A 26,687-nucleotide genomic window follows, 5' to 3' on the forward strand; every position below is an offset into this window, starting at 1 on the left:
GCGCTACCCAAAGAGTGCTTTTTCGGCCTGTTCCGGCACGGCTCGGCTATCTTCGCCTCTTTGTTTTACGGACGGTGGATTTAACTGGACTCCGACCCGGTACCGAGCGGACCGCGCGGCTCTTCACAGGTCAGTACTCTAGGACAGTCCCGGGGGGCTGTGACCGGCTCTCGGTGCGTGTAGATTGGTGTGATTCGGCCTGGCTTTCCACCGCTGCTCGAGCACGCTCTCGGTGTTGTGTCCGTGGGGCTGTGGGTATGGCGGCGCCGGGCCCTGCAGTCCACACGGGGACAGGACGGTACTGCACACGGTGTGCTGCTGTGGTCCGACCACCGCTTCTGCAGCCCATCTCCTGTCTGCACGTCCGTGGACGTCTCGCCTCTTGGGCACACGCCTGTGCGTCTTAGAGGGTAGCCGGGTTCTTGCAAACACCGTAAACGCTCCAAGTCGGTGTAAAGTTCGGTCTAGTCTGAACCCCCGTCCAGGTGGACCGTTGTGCGGCTGCAGCAGTTCTACTATGGATGTTCCCGGAGACACTGCGGCCAACCCGGCGTGACATTGGAGCCAACAAGTCCGGGCAGTTTGAGGACATGCTCCGCTCGCATCAGCAGCTCAGAATGTGGCTCTCACGGCTGCAGCGGCACTCTGCACAGCCCAAACATGTTATGGTCCTCTTACTCTGAGCAGCGAGAGTTTGACTGCACTTTTCTGTCCCCAGGAGTCTGCTGCTCTAAAACTCACAACACGCGGCATATTTCTGAGTTGGTGTGTAAACAGTAAATTGGTGACCCGTGATGAGTATAACATGCAAATGCATTAAATGGATGATTGTTGGGATTTTGGATTGAAGTAAAATCTCATCACTGTCAGGTTCAAGAGCTGTCAGTGCTCTGGGATGAACTCAGACAACTTCCTGTCCTCCATCTTCTTGTGTACAAGTGAGGATCATTCAGCATAATATCAGACAGCAGGATATAGCAACAAGTGTACCTGAGCAAAGGGTGTCCCCTCAATATGTGAGCAGGATGTCACTACAGATGTGTGCTATCATCAGAGAGCAGGGTGTCTCTACAGATGTGTGACATAATCGTAGAGCAGGGTGTCACTACAGATGTGTGACATCATCAGAGAGCAGGGCGTCAAATATGTGACATCATCAGAGAGCAGGGTGTCACTACAGATGCGTGACATCATCAGAGAGCAGGGTGTCAAATATGTGACATCATCAGAGAGCAGGGTGTCAAGTATGTGACATCATCAGAGAGCAGGGTGTCAAATATGTGACATCATCAGAGAGCAGGGTGTCAGATATGTGACATAATCAGAGAGCAGGGTGTCAGATATGTGACATCATCAGAGAGCAGGGTGTCACTACAGATGCGTGACATCATCAGAGAGCAGGGTGTCAAATATGTGACATCATCAGAGAGCAGGGTGTCAAGTATGTGACATCATCAGAGAGCAGGGTGTCAAATATGTGACATCATCAGAGAGCAGGGTGTCAAATATATGACATCATCAGAGAGCAGGGTGTCAAATATGTGACATCATCAGAGAGCAGGGTGTCACTACAGATGCGTGACATCATCAGAGAGCAGGGTGTCAAATATGTGACATCATCAGAGAGCAGGGTGTCAAGTATGTGACATCATCAGAGAGCAGGGTGTCAAGTATGTGACATCATCAGTGAGCAGGGTGTCACTACAGACGCGTGACATCATCAGTGAGCAGGGTGTCACTACAGACGCGTGACATCATCAGTGAGCAGGGTGTCACTACAGACGCGTGACATCATCAGTGAGCAGGGTGTCACTACAGACGCGTGACATCATCAGTGAGCAGGGTGTCAAATATGTGACATCATCAGAGAGCAGGGTGTCAAATATGTGACATCATCAGAGAGCAGGGTGTCAAATATGTGACATCATCAGAGAGCAGGGTGTCACTACAGATGTGCAGCTTAACTGCTACACACATCTAGATCATCATGTTACCTTTTGAAAACCTTATATATTTTCAAAACCTTACCATTGTGAAAATATTCTTATTTACTGAAAATAACATATTAACATGTTAATTAAGTTTCAGTTTTCTTTTACTGTCCATTCCACTAATTAAACTACTGTACTTCACATCAGGTTTGTGAAGTTGTCCATTTTGTATTGTGCTTTTTTATATTTGTGCAAAATTGTCATGTGGGAGCATGAATGGTGTAGGCTTGTTGGCTGAGCATTGTACAGAATCTTACAGCTAACCATAAGAAGGGTTCACACAACAATTCTCCATAAATACACAAAAAACATGATACAAAACTGTGCACTACAACTTGACAAACTAGATGAGATGTGCAGTATTTTAATTAGTGGAATGCATGCTGATTGAGTGGTGATGGTGCTCTGAAGGGGCAGTTATGGTACTTAACACAGAGAGCAAAAGGAGGAGGGACTCAGAATGTCAATAAAGAAAGTGAAATTTGTAAACATGTTAATACGTTACAATAAAAGGTAACATTGATCTAAATATGTTATGTGTTAGCTGTAAATACCCCATAGAAGTAAAATACCCCCTCTTTAAGATGAGATTTATTTGGTCATGAACCTTTTTAAAAGCCATTTAATTGTTTTAAAAGAAAATATAGCATTGAAATGTGTGATCAGTCAGCATTAGCTATAGAAAAAAAGTATGTATATATATATATATATATATATATATATATAGGGTTAAGTGTCCTGCCCAGCGACACAATGGCAGTAATGTGCCTCAAGCAAGGTTTGATCCTATGACCTTGTTGGTCTGATATTGACTGTATACCAAGATGAACTGCAAATCAAAAGTTGTATTTGAATGGACACAACTGGTAAATCTCAAAAGCTGCAACTGTAATTCCCTCCAAACAACTGTCTTATTCTTCACAAAAAACTGCTAACCCTGTAGTTTAGATCTGTACAAACATGTTCTGAAATGTGATTATTTATGTGCTTAAATGTTTAAGAAATGTTTAAAAAGTGAACTTAAAACTATGAAAGCTCGATCCGATATGGTTAATTCTTCAGTATCTGCTCATACTGAAAAATTTGCTGGATCGGATATTGGGCTTCCAAGTATTAGTTCAGACAATATCCTGATTGGACATATAAACTAAGGTAAGAGTATTTACTGGCCATAGTCATCCCAGAAATTCTCATAATGTTAGCCCATTCTCATAAACTTTTATTTATACAAAGTTGTTCTGTAGTTACTTGAGGATAAGTCACAGCTACATAACACGTTTGGATCAGTTTTGTCTTATTTAACAGCATTTATTTTCTTTAAATAAAAATGATCAGTCTTGGCACTGGTATTGATTGCTACCTGTTGATACCAATATTGGTACTGGAATTGACAAAGCTGTAATGGTGCTTCCCTACTTTGAACTGAATCATTATTATTAAAATATAAATCCCAAATCTAGAACAGGTGATGCCACTAGGCCAAGTTACGGGTCACATCTCTGGAGAGGTGATCCTGCTCAGTGTTTGCCTATTTTTGCAATAAAAACATAGCAAGATAGAGGCAGTCAGCTGAGGATGTTATGACTGCTAGCACATAACATTTAGATCATTGTGTTAAGTTTTGAAAATAAAATATTACATTTGCCGAAAACAACCTATTAACATGTTTGGTAAGTTTGACTTTTGTTTTTGACACTGAGTCCCCCGCTCCTTTTGCTCCCCGAACAAAGTCACTCCCTCTTCAGAGCGCTATCACTACACAATCAGTGTGCACCTCGTTAATGAAACTAGTGCACATTGTTGCAAGTTGTTGTGTATTGTTTTGTACACTGCTGTTGTATGTTTATGAATTGTTGTGTAAGCATGGACGACGTGGCTACTGGGCTGAGCACAGAATCTTACTGCTAGCCGGAAGGAAGGTTTGAATAGGGCATGGGAGAGATTGCTAGATTACTCAAACATGCATGAATGACATCAGGTATGTTTTTGTTGAGGGAACGTTATAACATGGTAGAAGGCTAACAAAAACATTGTTTTTGTAGAAAACCCCGCCTTTAATAAAACAGCCATTCTGATATTTGATTTCAATTGTTCTGAGCAACATCTTTTTATTTTTGCAGTTTGGGGGAAATGGTTTGTTTAATCATTCTTTGTCTTTATGATATCTTTTCATGTATCACCATGTAGCTACTAGTTTATGTAAAGAATAAGACAAAGAGGGATGTTTGTAAAACTTTATCATATTTTATATTTTTTGTGTTGGAGAAAATAAATCCAGTCAGGTCCAAAACTTTAAACAGTTTGACTTAAAGTGGGCCTATTCAGAGCTTTTTTTAAAATTTTCCCCTCCTCATTTGCTCACCTGAAATTGTGATCCATGCATGTTTGAGTAATCTTTATTCTCAAGATATCATTGCTCTGATATACTGCAGTTTTCACCACCACCGGCACATGGCCATTGCTCTGTATGTAATTGTCCGATTTTATATTCTTAACTGGTGATACACGTAATGTTGGGCAGTATCATGTAGTTGTTTTGGCCCAAATGAAAAAAAAAATCTACTGCTCATTAGTGTAATCTGCAGCTATCCATAGGAGGCGCCAATAGCTACACGGTTCTTTGTTGTGATTAAATTATAAGATAATGATCCACAGGTCTCATAGATGAAAGCATGTGTTTGTTTTGGGCTTGCATTTCCAGAAATCTGACTCTTTGGCTTGGAGTAACCTGCTTGTTTATATGTAAATGTTGTTCCTTTGGCTATAATCTTCCATAAAACTTGTGGAATGTCGAAATTTGAAAAATGTTACTAAGTTTTGTTGTTTGTTTTTTTTTTGTTTTTTTTTTCCCCCTAGATTCATGTGCCACCTTTACAAAATTACATACTGTCCCTTTAAAGCTATGTTTTTAGGTCCTCTATCTGGACAAAATTAGGAGACCTGATGTCATCATTGATTTTGGCAGAAGCAATTTATTAGGGCTGTGGTGCTTTTAATCCTTTTGGTTAATTGGTTGATAGAGTCTTAGTCAACCAGTCATTTTATTTGGATGGTAAGGATTTATATGGAATAATAGCAGAAAGGGGAAGTGAGTTTTGGTGAGTTTATTTTTTGGGTATTTTTATGTAATGTCTATGTTTACGTCTATGTAATGTTTATGTGTTTATTCCTAGTATTTTTTTTTGTGTTGTGTTCTGTTTTTAGTCGATTAATCAAATGGCAGGACATGCCTTTACTTCACCAGCTTTGACAAGCCTGTAAAGCGCATTACAAGTATAAGCCATTATTATTATTATTCACCAACAATTTATGTAGTTGACAACAGCCCTACAATGTATATGATGTACATAGCATTTTTGATTTTCAAATTTTCAAGCTTAACTTAGACTGCAGAAGGTCCCCCATTTTTCTCTGACATAAAATTAATTGGACACTGCTGTATACGGTTTTGAAACACTCCATTTATAAGCCCAAAAAACATATTTTAGTAGTTTGCCATAGTATTTTTTCAAAGTTTTTTTTTTTTTAGCTTCTGCCCATTTCATTTAGTTTGAGACAGGGCTGCACCATTGATACTTTTATTACTTTTCTCAAGTATTGAGGTTAGATTTGCAATTTGTCAAAAGATGTCAGATTGCACATTGTAAACAGTTACAGGTGCATATTTCAGAGAAGACTGAAATATGAACTGATGAACTAATCCAAGAATCCCATGTATTTCAGAACATGTTTGTAGAGGTCTAAACGGGTATAACATGATTTGACGAGATTTTGTTCTTGGCAGAGCACATTCTATTATCTAAATAATTGTTATGTAAATAATTGCTGCCTTTGCGATTTGGAAACGGCATGGAAACTGTATCGGTTCCATGATATTGGTTAAGCCGATATTTAGTTTTGGCCCTGAATGTTATGAGACCATTAACAGGCTGATTTTTAACAGAACGTCTCATAATGTTTGAACTAGGAAACTTTTCGGTAGTGACTTGAAGTATAAATAACATTTGCATAACACAATTGGATCTGGATCTCGAGTGAAATAAATTAAAGAGCTCATATTACGTAATTTTCTGATCTATGTTACACTGTTGTTTCGACTATTCCTTAATGTCCAAATCAAGTTTGAAATTTTATTATTGTCACATGACTAATTGTGACAGGTCTATTTGTACATTGTGTGTATTATCTTGTGTCAAATGTGTAACTCCTTTGTATTTTACAGGACAGTGGCAGGACAGAGCAGGACTCAGCAGAGACCTGTGTGTGCGGGCCCAATGAGAGGCTCCTGAGGATGTGGAGCTGAACCAGGCTGGACCTCTGCTGCCCCCCACAGCTCACGCATGGCGGTGCTAGGGGTAAGCGCCACACTGACACATAAACACAGGTTTTAGAGGATATTTTAATCTGGACTGCAAATGTTTCAGTGACACCAGCCACACATGGGTAGTTTATTATTAGAGCTTTGTTTTCTCTTGGAGCATTCTTTAAAGGTGCACTATATAACTTTTTTGAAGGGAAGTCCACTACCTGTTTGTTCTTGCTTTGCCAGGAATCTTTTTCCCTACCAGGTCTGTTGTCTTTAGTCAACCAAGAATTTCTTTAGTTGACATGTCCTGCCGATTGATTAGTCGACTAAAAAGGGGGCGTGGCAAAAGCTCTCAAAATGATTACGTATCTCCGTGGATCTGACCCGAACTGTACTCACGAAACTACACCTGCATGGGAGTTTATGCTAAAACTCTAATCTATGTTGAAAAATATGTTAGGAAACAATGTATTTATATTAAAAAGATTTCACTGGTGAATCATGAGTTTAATCATGATTCATAAATAAAAATACCAAATCTTCAGAAAACTCACTCAGTCACTTATTTCTGCTGTTGTCCATATAAATCCTTATGGTCTAAATAAAATGAAGACTCCATTAACAAATCGATCGACTAGGCAGCTGATGGGTCGCCCAGGCCTTTCTGTGTGGAGTTTTGCATGTTTCTCCCCGTGTCTGGATGGGTTTCCTCTGGGTACTCCGGTTTCCCCCATCAACCAAAACATGAACGCCCTTCGAGACAACTGTTGTTGTGATTTTGGGCGTTACAAAAATAAAATGAATTGAATTGACTAAACAACTAAAGACCTACAGCTCTGCAAACTACATTTATGACTTATTTATTTCATTTTACAAATGTTTCATACATATTTTTTTTTTGCTTGTGCGGGAGGTTGAGCGTTACGGGCTAGATATAGTCGGCCTCACCTCCATGCACACCTTGGGCTCTGGAGCTCAACTCCTTGAGAGGGGCTGGACTCTATTTCTCTGGTGTTGCCCGCGGGGAGCAGCGGCGAGCTGGTGTGGGCTTGCTCATTGCTCCACAGCTCAGCCGCCTCGTGTTGGAGTTCACCCCGGTGAACGAGAGGATCGCATCCCTGCGCCTCCAGGTCAGGGACAGGTCTCTCACTGTTGTGTCGGCCTTTGGGCCAAACAGCAGTGCGGAGTACCCGGCCTTCTTGGAGTCCCTGGGAGGGGTACTAGACAGTGCACCAACCGGGGACTCCGTTGTTCTCCTGGGGGACTTCAGTGCCCATGTGGGTAATGTCAGTGACACTTTGAGGGGCGTGATTGGGAGGAATGGCCTCCCCGATCTGAACCTGAGCGGTGTTTTGTTATTGAACTTCTGTGCTAGCCACAGTTTGTCAATAACAAACACCATGTTCGAGCACAAGGGTGTCCATCAGTGCACGTAGCACCAGGACACCCTAGGCTGGAGGTCGATGATTGGCTTTGTTGTCGTGTCATCTGATCTCCGGCCGCGTGTCTCGTGTGAAGTGAGGGGCTGAACTGTCAACCGATCACCACCTGGTCGTGAGTTGGATTCGCCAGTGGAGAAGGAAGCCAGACAGACCTGGCAGGCCTAAATGCATCGTGAGGGACTGCTGTGAATTACTGACCCTCTGTCAGAGGGGTCTTCAACTCACACCTCCGGGAGAGCTTCTTCCTGATCCCGGGGGAGGCTGGGGACATGGACTCAGAGTGGGCCATGTTCTCCACCTCTATTGTTGATGCAGCTGCTTGTAGCTGTGGTTGTAAGGTCTGTGGTGCTTGTCGCAGCGGCAATCCCCAAACCCGGTTGTGGACACCAGAAGTAAAGGATGTCGAAAGGCTGAGGGAGTCCTATCGAGCCTTGTTGGCTCGTGGGACTCCTGAGGCAGCTGACAAGTACCGGCGGGCCATGCGTACCACGGCTTGTGCGTTCACGGAGGCAAAAACTTGGGGTTGGGAGGAGTTCGGGGAGGCCATGGAAGAGGACTATCGGACGGCCTCAAAGAGATTCTGGCAAACCATCCAATGCCTCAGGAGGGGAGAGCAGTGCTCTGCTTACCGTGCGAGAGCTGCTGGAGAGCTGCTGACCTAGACTGGGGATGTTGTCGGGCGGTGGAAGGAATACTTTGAGGATCTTCTCAATCCGTCACGTCTTCCGAGGAGGAAGCAGAGACTGGGGACCCGGAGGCGGACTCGTCCATCACCCTGGCTGAAGTCATGTGGTTGGCAAGCTACTTGGTGGCAAGGCTCTGGGGGTGAACGAGATCCATGCTGAGTACCTCAAGTCTCTGGATGTTGTGGGGCTGTCTTGGCTGACATGTCTCTGCAACATCGCGTAGTGGTCCAGTACCACTGGATTGGCAGACCGGGGAGGTGGTCCCTCTGTATAAGAAGGGGGACCAGAGGGTGTGTTCCAATTACAGGGGAATCACACTCCTCAGCCTTCCCGGTAAGGTCTATTCCAGGGTACTGGAGAGGAGAATCTGACCGATAGTTGAACCTCGGATTCAGAAGGAGCAGTGTGGTTTTCGTTCCGGTCGCAGAACACTGGACCAGCTCTATACTCTCCATCGGGTCCTCGAGGGTTCATGGGAGTTTGCCAAACCAGTCCACATGTGTTTTGTGGATCTGAAGAAGGCATTCGACCATGTCCCTCGTGGTGTCCTTTGGAGGGTGCTTCAGGAGTATGGGGTCCAGGGCTCTTTGCTAAGTGCTGGAGCTGTGTTCGCATTGTCGGCAGTAAGTCAGACCTGTTCCTGGTGCCTGTTGGACTCCTCCAGGGCTGCCCTTTGTCACTGGCTCTGTTCATTATATTTATGGACAGAATTTCTAGCCACAGCCAGGGGCTGGAGGGAGTCTGGTTTGGGAACCACAGGATCTCATCTCTGCTGTTTGCAGATGATGTCCCGATGGCTTCATCGAGCCAGGACCTGCAGCCGGCACTGGTGCAGTTTGCAGCTGAGTGTGAACTGACTGGGATGAGAATCAGGTCCTCCAAATCCGAGGTTCTCGACCGGAAAAGGGCGGCTTGCCCTCTCTGGGTGGGTGTCTCAAGGGGAGGAGTTCAAGTATCTCGGGGTCTTGTTCACAAGTGAGGGAAGGATGAAACTTGAGATTGGCAGGCAGATCGGTGCAGCAGTGATGCGGTCGCTTTATTGGTCCGTTGTGGTAAAGAAGGAGCTGAGATGGAAGGCAAAGCTCTCAATTTTACCGGTCAATCTATGTTCCTACCCTCACCTATGGTCATGAGCTCTGGGTAATGACCGAAAGGACAAGATTCCGGATACAAGCAGCCGAAATGGGTTTCCTCTGTAGGGTGGCCGGGAGCACCCTGAGGGATAGGGTCCGTCACACGGGAGGAGCTTGGAGTAGAGCCACTGCTCCTACACGTCGAGAGGAACCAGTTGAGGTGGCTCAGGCATCTGATCAAGATGCCTCCCCGGGAATGTCCCACTGGGAGGAGGCCCCAGGGAAGACCCAGGACACGCTGGAGGGACTATGTCTCTCGGCTGGCCTGGGAATGCCTTGGGGTCCCACCGGAGGAGCTGGAGGACGTGTCCGGGGTGAGGGAAGTCTGGGAGTCCATGCTTAGACTGCTGCCCCTGTGACCCGGCCCTGGGGCTTTTCAATAGAGAGGTCTACAGCCAGTGCTCCACCAAAGAATGTAGTTTGGAGCAGACAGAAGACTTTGGATGAAGAAATGTTTATTTTTTGTATTAAATGACACAGGTTAAGTCTTTATATGTTCATGAAATTAATACTAAAAAAAAAAATCTATTTTCATCCATAGCCCTGTCTCAAAAGTGGTAAGACTTTTTTTATTATATTTAAAAGTCATGATGGTAAAATCTACTGGAGAAATACATCTTATTGATTTGTTTTGAAAAAAAAAAAAAACTCTTGGAGCTCTGTTACGCACAGAAATGACACCCAGAAACTAATCTTTACTATTACTGTATCTAAAACATGAGCAAGTATGTATCAGTTTTTTATTCTTTAGCTTAAATCCCCATTAGGTATCACCACAGTAATAACAGTAAAAAGCCAATAGTAAAATCTGTCATTTGGACAAAAAGTTGTAGGAGTGAAGACATTTCATTTCTCATCCAAGCCGCTTCACTCCACACTTTCACTTCACTCTACACTTCATCACTCCTGCAACTTTTTGTCCAGTTGACAGATTTATCTTTTGGCTTTTACTATGGATCTGGACGACTGAGAGTATACACGCACAGCAATAACGATTCTTCCTGGGGTCCACATAATAATCAATACTTTGAAGGATCCACTATGTAACTATTTTGGTTGAAACATTCCATGCAAACAAAAAGGTGATGGTTCTAAGTGTGGCATTAAATTGATTTATCTTGCAGCTATACAGTTGCAGTTTGTTGTTTCTTGCTCCAAAACACCTTGAAAAACATGCCTTCTTACTGTAAGAGGATTGATCTGTCCACAAATCTGACTTGTAACTTGTCCTGGTGACATCACCTGCTTGTCTCCACGGAGGTAAATGGTTTTAATGCCATTCCGTGGACAATTCAAAACAAAGCAATAACATCTCCTGGTGGCGGATCCTCTACCAGAAAGGTTACCTAGTGCACCTTTAAACATGAAAATTCTTCTGATATAGGGTCTGTCATCTACTTGTCACCACTCGGATGTCATTGTTTTTCCTGGATTGTTCCACAGCATGGCTCATTTCAGTGGAGGCAGGCAGTTGGCCAGATCAAGTTATAGGCCAGATCTGTGGAGAGGCAAACAAGGCAACAATAAAATCACTAGTAGTTAATAAATGATGATGATATGCCATACTGTGGAACATTTCAGGCAAAGCAAAAAATGTGATTAGAGCATTTCTTCAAATGTGACCCGTGTCCCTGTCTATCTCTGCAGAACCCCGACATGCTGACCAGGAAGATCAAACTGTGTCACATCAATGCCCACATTACCTGCCGCCTGTGTGAGGGCTACCTGATCGACGCCACCACGGTCACCGAGTGCTTACACACCTGTACGTACCCCAGGCACACACACACACCTACATAACACTTTTTCCGCTGCATCCATTTCAATGAACCCCACATGGTCCATTCTCTCAGGAGACAATGGATACTGATATAGGAGCATAGCCTGAAACCTGTTCCTTGTTTAGTAGTTTTCACAGTTATGATGTTGTGTTTGAGAGAGGAGATGTACTACTTTCTACATTTTATATACAAACTGCATCAAATATATGAAGCAAGATATATGGAATTATGTAGTAAAGGAAAAAAGTTAAATAGCTCTTAAAAATTGTTTCAAATTCCTCAAGTAGCCACACTCAATCGATAGTGTTGCAAACCCATGGCTTCCTTTCAGTGAGCTTCATGATGAAGTCTTCTGAAATGGCTTTTACTTCACAGCTGTAGTCTGTTAGGGTCAAGACATGCCAAGAGTGCAAAGAAATGATCAAAGCAAAAGACGTGATCAAAAACAAATTTTGAGTTATTTTGAGTTTAGTTGTTGTTTGCTACATTCCACATGTGTCATTCATAGTTTTGATGCCTCCAATGAGAATCTACAATGTAAATAATCATGGAACTAAAGTGTGTCTCAACTAGGGATGGGACGATATTAAATTTTAGGCTCACGATTATTGTGGCCAAAATAATCGCGATTAACGATATTATCGTGATAATTATTAACCTGTTAACATTCCGACGACCCGGGCCTACTTTACAAATTTACAGCAATGTACATACACTTCTGCGTCACCCACACAAACAATCTATACATCAAATGAAAGCTGCGGCGCTTGTCTTTCTGGATATGCAAACGATTTTCACCTGCAATCACCACAGTGCTGACAGGAAAGATGTTTTTACAGAAAAGTCACAAAGTGTGAATCTGGACATCACTTACCTTTGAGCGCGCTGGTTCTGTCAAACATCTATACGACCTATTTGAACTGGAAACATGAGGCAGTGTGGTGCCGTAAAGGCGATTATAATCATGCACGCTGATCGCGATTATTAAAAAATGCCACGAACGATTAATTGTGGACCTTTTTTTTATCGCGATTAATTATATTATCGTATATCGTCCCATCCCTAGTCTCAACTGTTGACTGGTAGTGTACATGTTGTGAATGAGTAAAGAGTGTGGATTTAAATAAAAAAGGAACTTTTGTTTTGACCTAAATAAACCCACATGATCCAAAATGTGTCTGACACAAATATGAATATTGTGTATGTGTGCGTGTGTGTGCATGCAGTCTGCCGCAGCTGCCTGGTCAAGTATCTGGAGGAGAACAACACATGTCCCACGTGTCGCATCGTCATCCACCAGAGCCACCCTCTGCAGTACATCGGGTGAGTAGACACATTGTAATACACCAAGTACTTGGGCTTCAGGTAGTAATCTGATTGCGGCACATTCACGTTCCTCACTTACTGTCTGAGGCAGATACAGTAACACACTGTGCAGTAGAAGACTGCTACTTTCTTGCTCTCACACACACACAGTCTGAACTAAATAATTGGCTGTGCAAAACAGAAAATTACTTCAGTTTGCTACTTTCCTCTCAGTTGTCACATTTTAAACAAAATGTTGTTTGCAACAAGATGTGAAAACCTTCTAATGATTTCACATGGAATGATCCCAAGCAGTTTAAGTTAAATGGTTGGTGGCCAAGGAATTAGGGATATTATCCACAAAGCAGGCCTGTATACCAAGAGACTTGAATCATTTGCTTGGAACAAAGTAGAACAAAATGTGTTCCATGAAGGTATAACTGTCTGTCGTATAATTTTAAACACCGTATTTAAATGAGAATATAGAATTCAAATCTGTTCATAGAACAGATTAATGTAATCTGTCCGACAAAAGGTGTATTTCTGATCTAAATTAAATGTTTGGGGATCAGATTAGTGCTGCTGGTGTTTGAACTGTGTTTGTGGAATTAGAAGCACTGTCCTGTATCCATTTGATTGTAATCATGAATAAAGGTGAAAATGTGTACCAGTAGTCCATACACTTAAATTATTTCATATGCCAGCATGAAACATTTAGGCCAACAAGAGTAGTGTTACTTCAAAACAGCAAGACTTGAAACTGTTTAGGACAGGGGTTGGCAACCTTTAACACCCAAAAAGCCATTTGAATCCGGTTTCCATGGGGAAAAAAAAAACACTGGGGACTGCAAATAGTTTTCGACATCTAAAAGGAAGATAATACTTTATATATTGTTTTTTTTTTTTTTTTTTGGTATAAATAACTATAGTGTGTTGCTTATGAAATCCATGAAGTGCTACAGAGACTACAGAGCGGTGTTTGTTTTTAACATAGTTCCGTGAGTGTGACGTGTGTTATTATGTGCGACAAAACAACATTTCAAGATCACAATAATCTTCCAATTTAAACTACAATTTTAAAAAAAGGACTAACACAAATAAAATACCCTCCAATGAAATACTTATAACTGTATTTTAATTGAGATTTTGAGAAATCTGAAGGTTTAATGCTAGGTTGTCAGTTAGAAAAAACATGTGAAAAAAAAAAAAAAAACTTCAGTAGATATGATGTGTAAATGGTCATGAGTGTTAGTTGTCTGCATATCTTATCTGCATAACAATTGTTATGAGGTAAACGCATACAAATATAGCTTTTACTTAAAATCTAAATCTTACATGGTGTCCCTTTAATTTACTACAGAAAAATTTGCATCTATTATGTATTGACGCATAAGTGGATATATAGATGTAACAGTGAGTTTCTATTGCTGTATGTGTGCAGCCATGACAGAACAATGCAGGACATCGTCTATAAGCTGGTCCCAGGACTGCAGGAGGGTGAGACAACATTTCATGTCTTTTTTGTTGCTGTTTTTTACTATTGAGAAAATCCTACTTGCAAGTTTACAGCAGAGCAGACAGGTAGGGATGTATGTGAAATCCCCCAGTTGTCCAGATACAATCCATAGCAAAAAAAAAATTGATTCTGTTAATGTGAAGACATTTCGCCACTTATCCAAGAGGGTTCTTCAGTTCTTTATCTATATATTTGAAGGGGAAGCTAACTACACTGAAACTAACACATCTATTTGTTTATAGTTTCTGTTCATTAGTGCAGTTTAATAGACCCAGCTGAGTACCCAAGTGAGTACTTGCCATTTTTTGCATTTACAACTATTAGCATGCTGGTTATCACTGTTGTTTTCCTTGTTTTGATTTAGGTTTGAGGATGAAGTTATAAATGGGAGATGAATTGTGTCTAAGCCCTCCATTCCCGTTCAGACTTTCCTAACAGAAATTGCTTTATTTCTCTCAAAACATTTATTTTCTTTGTGCCCAACTATCTTCAAAGGAGTGGCTCAGTGGCTTTGAGATGGAGATGTACGGATTGATTGGGGTCCCGAGCTGCTCTTGGTACATTCTTTTATGGAGTGACTGTTTTGTTTCTCCAATATAACATTCACTGCAGTCTTCACTACACTGCATGGAGTAGGCCACATCGCTTTTTTGTGGCTTTTGGTGACTTTGTAGGTTCTAAATAGACCGAAATGTCATGCTCTCTGAAGCTTTTCTAACACACCAGCTGTGTAGGGAACCAGAATCCCAAGAAATTAGCAGAGAATAGGAATCACTTTAATCTTAGAGATAAACTGTAGGTATTGCAGAGGAAGGCACTGAAACCAGGACACAGGGCAACCAGTTTAACTCAGTGTTGGTTTGGGAAGATGCTCTGCCTTAAAATTGGCCGTCTAAATTTTAAATTTAAAATGCAAAGTTCACAAAACAGGGTAGCTACTTTAGTCCCAGAATAAAAAAAACAAGAATGATCAACCCCCAAAACAACCTAATCCCAGGGATTGGAGAGATAACGAGAATGGGGATGAACTCAACCCATCTGTAGACAAGGAATGCTGGGTGAAAAATCTTGCAGACTGTGAGCTCATCCAAAGAGATACTTCCCAAAGGACTGAACTTCTATGTAAAATTTAACCAGACTCCCACAGTGAAGTACATTACAGAAGCAAAAACTGCCATTAGAAACTGTAAATTTACAGAGACAGAAGCTAGAGACCTTAGATCAGTGGTTCTTAACCTTGTTGGAGGTACTGAACCCCACCAGTTTCATATGCACATTCACCGAACCCTTCTTTATTGAAAAATATGATTTTTTTTTTTCAAATTCAAGACACATGTATGTTTTACAGGTGCACAAAATGAACCGTGCATTAACATCACTGTGTTCAAAGAATAAAACCAATACAATGCATGAACTCACAACAAATTACATAAATACCTTTTCACAAAGACATGATTTTTTTTAATACTACCACACTGAAATTATTTTAATTTTTAACCTTATGTATTATAATAATGAACTTATTGTATTTGTGCTATTTATTATTTTTAACATTTTAACACACACCTTAACTCTGCAACCAATTGTGCTCTCATGTAAATTCAATCGGCGTCTCAGTGCAGAGGCATGGAGCTCTTTAAATATGTTACTTCATCATTACGGTAATGTGCTTACGTTGCCTTTGAAGATGTCCAATCAGAGCGCAACTGTCGCTGGGATCTTCCCAGTCAACGCTGGGGCATCACTCTGGCCGTGTTTCTCATGCTGTGTCTCAATTCATTTGTAAAATTGGGACACGGGCTTCTGGAGACGCTCGCAGTTTGCAAATCATATGAGTCGGGTGCGTGTCTTGACCTCCACCGAACCCCTGAGACTGACTCACCGAACCCCTAGGGTTCGATCGAACCCAGGTTAAGAACCACTGCCTTAGATTTAAGGTAATGGCTGCACTGAGCAACACCAAACCCTCTTCCCTCCAGTGTAACATCAGAGGAAAGGAAGGCCATCACTGCCCTAGAAAGCACAGCATCAGCATTCCTTACACAGCTGGTGTGTCTCAAAAGAATTTTCAGACATGAAATCCTGGTTTATTTCAAACCCATAACCACTTTATGGCTCAGAGTTTTGCCCTTTGTGTGAACCAGTTTCTGTCTTAAAAAATAATGCAGTCTACTCCATTCAATTAAGTGAAGAGTGCAGTGAAGATTACATTGGAGAAACTAAGCAGCCACTTAATAAAAGAATGTACCAACACCATTGCGAGAGCTCCTCTAGACCTCAGTCCGCTGTACATCTCCATCTCAAAGCCACTAAGCACTCCTTTGAAGATAGTGAGGTACAGAACTTAACACCCCTCTCAAACCATTTCTTTTCTTTGGTTAAGGAAGCAATTTTTGTTAGGAAAGACTGTCCATCTTTGAACAGGAATAGGGTGTTTAGACATAATTTATCTCCTATTTATAACTCTATCCTCAAACTTAAATCAAAAGAAGGAAAACAAGAGTGATAGCCAGTATGCTAATAGGTGTGAGAGCACTCATTAGAGGCCTGAATATTTATGCAAAATATAACAGTTCACACTTTGTGTACTTCAATAGACCTAGCTAACAAACAGAAAATGTAGACAAATAGGTGTGTTAGTTTCAGTGTAATTAGCACCTCCCTACAGATAGCTATAAGGCAGTGTCCACCAGTAATCTGACCAGAACTGAAGAAACCGCTTGGATGAGCAGCAAAATGTCTTCACTCTAAAACTTTTGTCCAGTTGACAGAAAAACATTTTTCTTTTGCTGTTGTAGTGATACAACAACATTGGAAATTTTAAACAGATACTGAAAAGCAGATTCTGATACTGAAAAGCAGATTTTGGATATTAGGCAATATTTTCTGCATATTGTTAAGTTATTTGAATCTGCACTTTTATATATTTAGAAATATTAAAGTAAAGTTCTTTTTAGAATTTCTTTATAAGAACAAAATTAATTTGTCCGCAGTATCAGCGGACTGTTAACGGTGCATCTAGTTATTGCCAATTTTACTTTATGATGTGAAATATGAGCTAATACAGGCCTGACATATCGATGCATCCCTAGTACATACTCTTCTCTGCATTATTCCTGTGTTTCTCTTCTGCTCTCCTATTGATTCCCTGAGGTGTGTTGTGTTGTGCAGCGGAGTTGAAGAAACAGAGGGAGTTCTATCAGAAGCTGGGCATGGAGGTCCCTGGAGACATTAAAGGAGAGCTGTGCAACATGAAGACCCACCTGGACCAGCGCAATGGTACCACACACCTTTGCATAACTTGTGAACTATGCCTCTGTCATGTGTCCTGGAACAGATCAAAGCATGTGCAAACATATTAAGTGGGCTTTAGTTTTAGAATGCCATTCCAAATGTGTCAAAGTGAATCATTGCACACATAGATTTAAAAAAAAAAAGAAAAGTAGTGCATATGACAGATTAGACTACTAATTTTTCTAAATACACAGAGAAAAACTACAGCAAGATTTTTAGAAAAATCTTAAATATAATTATGTTCAATGTTTTGATGAAGTTCAATATTTACTTCCTGGTTGGACATGGGCAGCAGATTTGACATGCGCAGAGGTAATTCCATAGCTGTTACCTAGCAACGATAATCTAAACAAGGGCTAAAACTTGCATAATATTTCTGATGAGACTAATACAATTAAATGACATCACCTTTATTTTGTTAAATGAAAGTTTAAACTGTCAGAAAAAATTCTTCCTTGCACTTAAATGGTCTCTGCAATTGTCACAGACTATATCATTAAACTAAAACTCATTTTAACCAAGATTTCATTCCACAACTACAATTGTAACCACAGCTATCCTGGGGCAGATTTTAGCCTCACTTCTGTCAATCTGCTCAATGAGCACCTCTGTGAAAAATTGTGATTTCCATCAAAAAAATGTTATTGAACTTTTCCTTATTTAAAACAATTAGACTTAACACTTTCAATCAGTGCCATTTAACACCGAAATGGTAAAATGTATTCCTCTAATAACCACATGCTTTTACTGACAGAGGATTGGCTCTAGAAAGTTTATTTGTTCTTCTATATGAGAATGTACACATACAATACATTCACATGAAGAACAGGGTAGGATGAAGACCTTGTCTTATTTAATCTCTCCCCCATTCCTTTCACAATAAATGGCAAAAACACACGTAGATGGCCTCATGTAATTAAGTTACTACTACAGATACTGAGTTACTAACAATTTAGTAAGCAGGGCTTGTTATATCTCCAGTACTTTCCTGTGTTCCTTCTTGTTTGGTTCTGTCTGTTTTGCCTGTTTCATATCTCTGCTAGTGCTTTGCATGTGAGAGCAGTGAGTGATGTTCTGGTGTCCACAGGGGAGGCCAAGTGTGAGGAGCCCGGACACAAAGAGGCCGGAGAGGAGAAGGCTGAGGAGGACAATGACTACCACCGCAGCGATGAGCAGGTCAGGACTGCTTCATATAAGGGGGTTCAACACAGACTTTAAAAATATATTTTAATTAGGACTTATTAAGACACGTGTTAGCAGCAGCTTCAATACATACATATATATGCTGGAGTTGGCACAGTAGCCATTTTTCATCCATTGTCATAAGAAAGATAAAAACTGGATAACTAGACACATTGACAACACACCTGAGACATAACAGAGAGAACATGTTAAAACATGTTAAATGTTTGTCCCCAGATAGGTAAGCATGTTACAATTTACTTTTATTGATAACAATTGTAATGCTGATGTATTATTAATTACAAAAGCCCTGGACATGATGGCCAAGTTGTTTGTTATAATTTGCTGTTTTGTTTCAAGTTGATTATCAAATCTGAAAGCAGAATGAGCCTCACATGAGTTGGGTTGCCAGTTTCATGTATCCTCAATCTGCAGGTTAACGCACTGACAACCAAGGTTCAGTGATTGTTGCCACTTTTCAAAACAGTAGGCTGCAGGCTGCATACTGTTCGTTTAAAAGTGTCCCAGAAAAAATGGTCACTGTTTCTGATGTGCTCTGGCAATGTATTCCATCATATTGTGGCTCTGATAGATGCAACCATTGGCTGTATTTAGCCCTGCGCCTTGTACATTCCAGTCTGAAAAATGCTTATGACCTCATCAGGGTGAATAATTAAATGAGGATTAACTTTGGGCCACCACAAACAATTTACAATTAAAGCTGCAAGCAGCAATGATAGCCCTCGCCCCCATACGCACTCCCCTCCCATGTGATTGCCAGGGAGTTGCGACAGCCCCTGCATCGCAATAGCCGAAAGACCTCATGGTAATTTCAAACCAATATGGCCCACTAACTGTTTATCATACGACAGTGCTCTAATTGAACTTTAGGCTTGTCTTATGGAGCTCTATCAGTGTTCTGAAAATCAAGAGCCTACTCCAAAATTTGCCTGTTCCCACTCCCAGTGGGGTCCAATTTGTGGTCATGCTGTTAAATTAGTACGCATCGTGCATTGTCGTGATGCCCATTTTATAAAAAATTTTGGTCCCACTGCCTGGGACCATGTTGTATGGCAGGTTATTAAATACCACTGCCTTTGCACAGTCTGTAGTCAAATAAGGCCTGATATGTTTCAAAATCCTCGTTAATTCTTAATTTGACCAGGTTTAATCCTAGTTTAGACCCTGGTTTAGGGGAATGCCTTTCCTTGTCCTAGTTTGGTCTCTTTAGTCATTTTTGGGCAGCTTTAGAGTGATTTCACTAACCATGTTGTATAATTGTTCTTCATTTATTTTCTCAAACTTGCATTTAAAGTGATTCATGCGTGTTTGAGTAATCTTTGTTCTACGCTGGTTTTCACCACCACCAGTACATGCTCACTGATCTGTACTTTGTTTCTCCAATTTTATTTTATTTTATTAATACTTTGACACACATAGGATTACGGCAACACCGGGCCAACAGCACGTGGCACTTTGTTGTGATAACATTTACAATGATGGGACTCTGCTCCCATTGGGCTCTGTAATTTTTCAACCTGGAAATCAGATTACTTGTTTTAAAGTTGATCTAGATAAGTATCGTGATTATAAAATTATGACATAATTATCCACAGGTGTCATAGATTATAACTATAACAGACACAAACATAATATGTCTTCTTTAAAGGTGAACTGTGCCACCCTCAGATTTCTTATTTTCTCAAACGTCTAATGAATATGTTTATGATCCCCACCAAACACAAAAACGTTTCTGTAACATTTCTGTGACAGTTAGTTGGAGCTGAATGTACTTGTGGCAGGAGAACACATGGGGGCACCACATGCATGCAGAAAACCATCTAAAAGAAGCAGAGCAGTACCAGCCAGGCAAATGTCTCCTGCTGCAGTGTGTGGAGTTGATAGTATAAGTTTTTACTGTCTTAGAAATGCCAAAATGTCCTAAATAATTCCTCACTTACCTTATGCATTCTAAGCATCCTAATTATTCACCAAGAGGGGTTTAAAGGCTTTTTTTTCCCACGTAACCCTAACAACTTGCATACTATCAGCACACTTCCAGATTCTCACACAATAAATCAATTTATAATTACATGCAGGCACTGGTCTCACTTCCACTTTAACAGCTGCTTCAACAATATATACATATACATATACATTCTAATATAGCTTAACACATGTGTGTGTGTGTATGTTAAGCTATATTAGAATGCTGTTATCTGCTTAAAAACTTACGCACAATGTTATACACACAATGTGTAACCATTGTGTGTGTGCGTTCCAGTTTAGCGTCTAGAGTGTGTGTTTTATAAGATTTGGTGTGTGTTTCAGGTGAACATATGTGTGTATTGTTGTAAAGCATTGTGTATGTGCGGGTGTTTCAGGTGAGCATATGTCTGGAGTGTAACAGCAGCAAACTGAGAGGACTCAAAAGGAAGTGGATCCGCTGCTCGGCCCAGGCCACTGTGCTCCACCTCAAGAAGTTCATTGCCAAAAAGCTCAACCTCACCTCCTTCAACGAGGTACACCCCATTTTGCACACCTATTCATCTAGAATAACAGATAAGAATACTGTTCACGTTTTTGGTACTAATAGTACTAAATCTTTTCTTGGAACTGTACTGTTAACACCAACTTCTCTGATTCACAAGTAAATTCTGATCATTTGTGGCAGGCAATGGGGTTAGACGTAATTATCATGTTACAGTATGATTCATAGCACGGAAACGAGCAATAGCAGGTCAATTGTAGTCTGTTTCCTGTGACAATTATTATGACTGTTTTTATGTAATTTTCTGATTCACAGAATTCAGTTGAACACACCTCTGTGCCCCAGTACATTTTTGTCCTCCCACTTCTATTGGTCATCTCATGTCATGCTCTGAGTTAGTGACGGGGCGGATTTAACCAATAATAATGAAAGCTGAACAGATGGGTTCTTTAAGGTGCACTATGTAGCTTTGCTTGGACTGTTAGACAGAATGACGTTAAACTTGCATTTATTCCATTACAGGGATTTCAATTCCTCCAAAATATCTTGGTACAACATACATTCTTACTGTGAGTAGGGTCTCCTCTCCCCAAAACTGACCTGTAACATCGTCGGATGGCCAGCTTATCCAGCCTATCTCCACAGAGAGTTTAATTCCATACTCCATTCCATAAGAATTGCAATAACCCCTTATAACCCATAAAGACAGGCGGCGGACCATCCACCAAAAAAAGTTGCATAGTGCTAATGTAAGGTAGTCCAACCAGAGTTTGCCATCACGGTAATGCTAACAACAACTGGCATGCAAATGCACACTTTCTGAATGTTGGACACAGCAGATTTACACTGTAAAAGTAGCTCTTGAGGTCAAAATATCTGTACTGGGAGAAGACACTTTTGCTCAAATGTTTGGGCACAGGACCTTTAAGCATCTGGACATGACAGTGTAATTGTAATGAATAGGTTGCAAAAAAAACATTTAAAGCAAATGAAAAATACACTTGACATTCAGTGGTTCTATCCTCACTGTTATTAAAATATCATCAAGATTTAAGAAAATTTAACAGTGAATATAAAATGAAAAGTGACCCACCAGATGGCAGTCTTGTAGTGATGTTTGAATGCTCTTTGTCTTCTGCAGCTGGATATTTTATGCAACGAGGAAATCCTGGGGAAGGACCACACACTCAAGTTTGTCGTTGTGACCCGATGGAGATTTAAGGTCCTCTAACTCATTGTTTTTGTGTAAAGTGTGGTGTGAAAACTCCTCCTTCATTTCAAAAGACTTGGAAATTCTATTGTGCCCTGCAAGTAAAAAATATCGAGATTCAGTAGTAGAGCTTATTAGTATAGTAGTTAAGTAGTAAAGATGGGATATGTCAGATTTTTGCATTACCTATCTGTATTTAAATCAAATATAACTTTTACTGATAACTATTCTAATGCTCATTTATTCTTAAATACAAAAATATTGGACATGATGGCCGAGTTTGTAATCATTTGGTCTTTTGGTTCTCAAGACAGTTATTCAGTCAGAAAGCAGAATGAGCCTCACATGAGTCTCTCATTTGTGTTGCCAGTTTCAGTGCTGAAATCCAGTTGGTTTAAACCTAAGGACTCTCTGATCTGAACTGTCACTACCTAAACCCCAGTACTTGCAGTCATTGCTAGTGCAGCCTCTGAAGGTTCTGAACTTTCACATATCATTTCTTCACCTGGACCCTGACACAGTATGATACGGTATGCAATAAATTTATGGGTCCTTCATTTAATTAATTACAGGCATTTCTCTTGCCAAAAATACTTGATTTGGTGGAGTCACTTGCTTCTCTATAGATATTTTTTGTTATTCCAGGCAAAACATCTTCATGGGAAAAAAGGTTTTGGACTAGGGATGGGCAATATCACAATTTTTTGATATCTATACGGTAACAAGTATGTTGGGGGTAAAGCCTGACACAGACAGGTCTGTTCATTATGCTGCTGCTGGAGGTGTTAGGGCCATTTGTTCATCGTTTTGTCAAAGAATGTCTAAACCCGAGCCTTAAAATGTACAAATGTATTTCCATAACCATATCAATACCCACATTTGTACACAGTATTTATATATTTGTATTTCGCTACTGATACACCCATCCCTGTTTTGGACCCCTGACCTTAAAATATATATATATAGTGCCCCTGTAAATCTTAGTCACTGGTGTTTGATTCTCAGCTGTTTTGGTAAATGGTCACATTTGGCACTTTTCCACCATCAAGACACTCGAATTGCTTTACATCCCACTCATCATCTGAACTGCCAACCTTTGGTTCAGTGGATTCTACCAAGCTTTCGCAACTATGAAGCATTGCAAGCAACTATTTAGAATTATGAAACAAATCAACTAGGCTCGTATAAGCATACATTTAAATATCATATAATCAGTGTCATGCACTGAAGTTAGAAATACTACCTACCTATGTTTGCCCTGTTTGATTTGTGCTATTTGTGTTGTCCAGAAGTCACCCCTCCTGCTCCACTACAGACCCAAGATGGACCTGCTGTAGCCCCCCCCCACCCACCCACACACACAGCGGCCACCGACTGTGCCCCAAACCTCTTTATGCAAAAACCACATCCAGCAGCAAGCGGGCCCTGGAGGTACCCGACCACCGGAGGTCCCTGCGCCACCTGCCCAGCAAACCTCCAGGAGAGACCACATTTCTACTTTTGTACGAACCAAGACACTACCACTGGTGCTCAGCCTAACTCAGCGACGGTGGCCGGAGAATCCACTTTTTCTCAAATGTTTTTTACGCTTTTCCCGATACGCTCGAAGTGTGTCGGAAACACGGGAAGGGAGAAAGAACAGAACTATATTTGGCATAATATTTATCAACAAATGTCTATTTAATTTTGTTGATTTGCCTGATTTGCTTTTGGCTTCGTTGTCAGTTGTGAAAAGGCTTTTTGTGTACTAAGTTATGTTCTATATCAATATTGTACATAAATCTGTCATTATGGGAAAGATCGAAAAGAGACTTATGACTGTTGGAGCCAGAAGTGCTATCTGTTGGAGAGAGGGGGTCTAGTATTTTATTTAAAGTACATGTTTAACAGTGACCTTGCTGGCACATTTGGCAAATACGAGCAAAGACAGTACATAAAAACAAATCTTACTGTGAAAACAAACAAAACAATGTTGCTAATAAATGTTTATAAACTAAGCCATCATCAAAAATAAAATTAAAGAAGTGTTCCACAAATATTGGAGCCCTTTGAAATTCACAAAATCTACACTACCAGTCAAAAGTTTGGACACACTTTTTCAGGTAATGTTTATTTTTCTTTCCATGATTATTTACACTGTATATTCTCAAACACGTCAACACAAGCTAAACTATGAATGGGCACATATGGAATGTAGCCAACAAAAGCGTGAAATAACTCAAATTATTTTTTAGACTTTTGTTTCTTCAAAACAGCCTTTACCCTTTGGTTTGATCACTGCTTTGCACACTCTTGGCATTTCATTTTTTGACCCTGACAAAGCACATCTGTTAAGTGAAAACCATTTCAGGAGACTTCATCATGCAGCTCACTGAGTGAAGGCCAAGGGTTTGCAACACTGTCAACAAAGCAAAGGGTGGCTACTATGATGATTTGTATATAAAATGTGAAACACAGATTTATTTAACTTTTCATTACATAATTCCATAGATCTTGCTCAATATTTTTTCAAGGTATAAACTTTGAATGAGATGGTGTGGCTAAACTTTGACAGGTAGCTGTATACAAATGATTTAATTTATTTAAACTTTTGTCCAGGATATGGAGAAATTCTTAACAGGACTATAATGAGGATGTTTTCAGGATCTGGATGTGTTCTGAATCCGCCTGGTATAGGGCATGTCTCTAGCCCTTACACTGTCAGGAGAGAACAGGACACAGGCCTCTGGAGGAGTCACTGCCCGAGTTAGGCCCTTTACAAACCATGCACCCAGGTGATCTCTAGAGCTGTGCTGTAGGCCTGTCACAAAAACAAATTGTGTACATATCACCAAGTGATATGTGGCTGAAAAAATATAGACTATAAATGATAATATTGAAATGATTTAGCAGTTATACATTACCTTTGTACAGCCAATACACAGTCAATACACAAACTGGGCATAATGACCCCTAATAGATGTTAGGTAGTTAAGTAAAGACTGGGCAGTTTCACTCTTAAACTCCTCCCTTTTGGCGGCTGGACTTAGTTCTCGTTATTTTGATTGCAAAAACAGTGTCCAGATGATGACTGTACATCTACTTAAGGTCAAGGTTTATTTATAAAGCAAGTTTAAAATACAGCCATCACTGCCCAAATTGCTGTACAAATAATTACAGTGTTATGAAACAACAAAATAGAAAAAGGTAACAGTGCAGTTTTTAATAGAGACTTAAAGCTTTCAAGGGGAAGCTATTCCCGTGCGGAGACAATTTAAAAGCAGTCTTGAGTCTTGAGCAGGGACAATTTAAAAGCAACCAGTCAAACAACCTCAGAGTTCGGACAGGAGCATATACAGACAAAAGATATCTTTTGCCTGTCAGGAGGGTCGCAGCAGCGTTTTGTATGAGCTGTAGGTGTCACATGGCAGAGGCATCAAGTCCATAATACAAAGCATTACAATAGTCTAATTGGGTGGTGATCCTATGGGTGACCCTCTACAACTGGTATGACGGCAGGTTTGACTTCACTGTAGCTATGAGTCTAAGCTGACAAAGCTGGTCTTTACCACAGTGCTGATTTGCCTGTCTAATGAAAAGAGCTGTCAATGTTTATTTTTTTTTACATAGGGACTGAAAGATGAAAAGCAAAGAGAGCCTGAATGATTTGGTCGTTTTAACCACAGCAACTTGTTTTACTTTCATTTAAATTTAGAAAGTTTGATTTCAACCAGTTTTTGACACACTTGATTCACAGAGGACAAACACATGAAATCAGTTTCATGAGGGTTGGCCATCTGTCATCAGACGTGTGGTGTCTTGTCCTGTCTCCTGTCCTGGAATGTCTCATGCATTCAGCTGATCTAAGCGCATCAGGAACAGCACGTCATATTCTTAGACATATTCAAATGCATCTAAGGCCTCCCATGCCCAGTGCTGCCACGAAAACCAGATGATAGTCCATAGTAGGCTACTACCGTGTGTGTTCGAATAGCTGAAGACGAGACAGTGATTGGGCTCATCAGACTGACTGATTGCAGTATATTTTGCTTTAAAACTCAAATTTTTATGCATTTAGTTACAGTGGCCTCCATCAACCATAATATCCTTGATGATTGCCACTTTGTGTTGTCGTCTTGGAGAATTTATGAAACCAAGACCCAAATTTTCAGCATGGTTGCTCAGATTAAGATATAAACCAGGTCCCTTGGGATTCTTGTTGCAGACTTGTCCATTTCTATTCCAGGCTCATTCAGAACAAATGGAGTTGAAACTATTCCCTTCTGCTATTTTTATTTATTGTTTAAAGTAGAAAGAAAAAAAAAAACAACGGCAATGATAAGGAACGTACTCTACCAGTAAAAAGTTTGA

At 40.6% G+C, this 26,687-nt stretch overlaps 1 protein-coding gene across 2 annotated transcripts; it reads left to right on the forward strand.

Moving 5' to 3' along the window:
* LOC117378121 (polycomb group RING finger protein 3) lies at positions 1-26,687 on the forward strand. Of its 2 annotated transcripts, none has more exons than XM_033974661.2 (10): positions 1-129; positions 6,214-6,346; positions 11,206-11,323; positions 12,566-12,662; positions 14,086-14,141; positions 17,332-17,439; positions 18,542-18,630; positions 21,021-21,158; positions 22,269-22,349; positions 23,627-26,687. In XM_033974661.2, the coding sequence occupies exons 2-10, from the start codon at positions 6,332-6,334 to the stop codon at positions 23,672-23,674; spliced, it is 750 nt and encodes a 249-aa protein (XP_033830552.1). In that variant the 5' UTR covers positions 1-129; positions 6,214-6,331; the 3' UTR covers positions 23,675-26,687. The 2 variants fall into 2 exon arrangements, with proteins under 2 accessions (XP_033830552.1, XP_055080633.1); XM_055224658.1 differs by having other exon boundaries at positions 7-133; positions 6,219-6,346; positions 23,627-24,408.

Source organism: Periophthalmus magnuspinnatus, chromosome 10, assembly GCF_009829125.3.
Source record: "Periophthalmus magnuspinnatus isolate fPerMag1 chromosome 10, fPerMag1.2.pri, whole genome shotgun sequence".
Lineage (NCBI taxonomy): Eukaryota > Metazoa > Chordata > Actinopteri > Gobiiformes > Gobiidae > Periophthalmus > Periophthalmus magnuspinnatus.

Bases quoted from the DNA above. Each gene is read 5' to 3' on its own strand.
- LOC117378121 (XM_033974661.2), top strand. The intron at 11,324-12,565 runs GTACGTACCCCA...GTGTGCATGCAG, and splicing joins CACCGAGTGCTTACACACCT to TCTGCCGCAGCTGCCTGGTC. The intron at 14,142-17,331 runs GTGAGACAACAT...TGTGTTGTGCAG, and splicing joins GGTCCCAGGACTGCAGGAGG to CGGAGTTGAAGAAACAGAGG.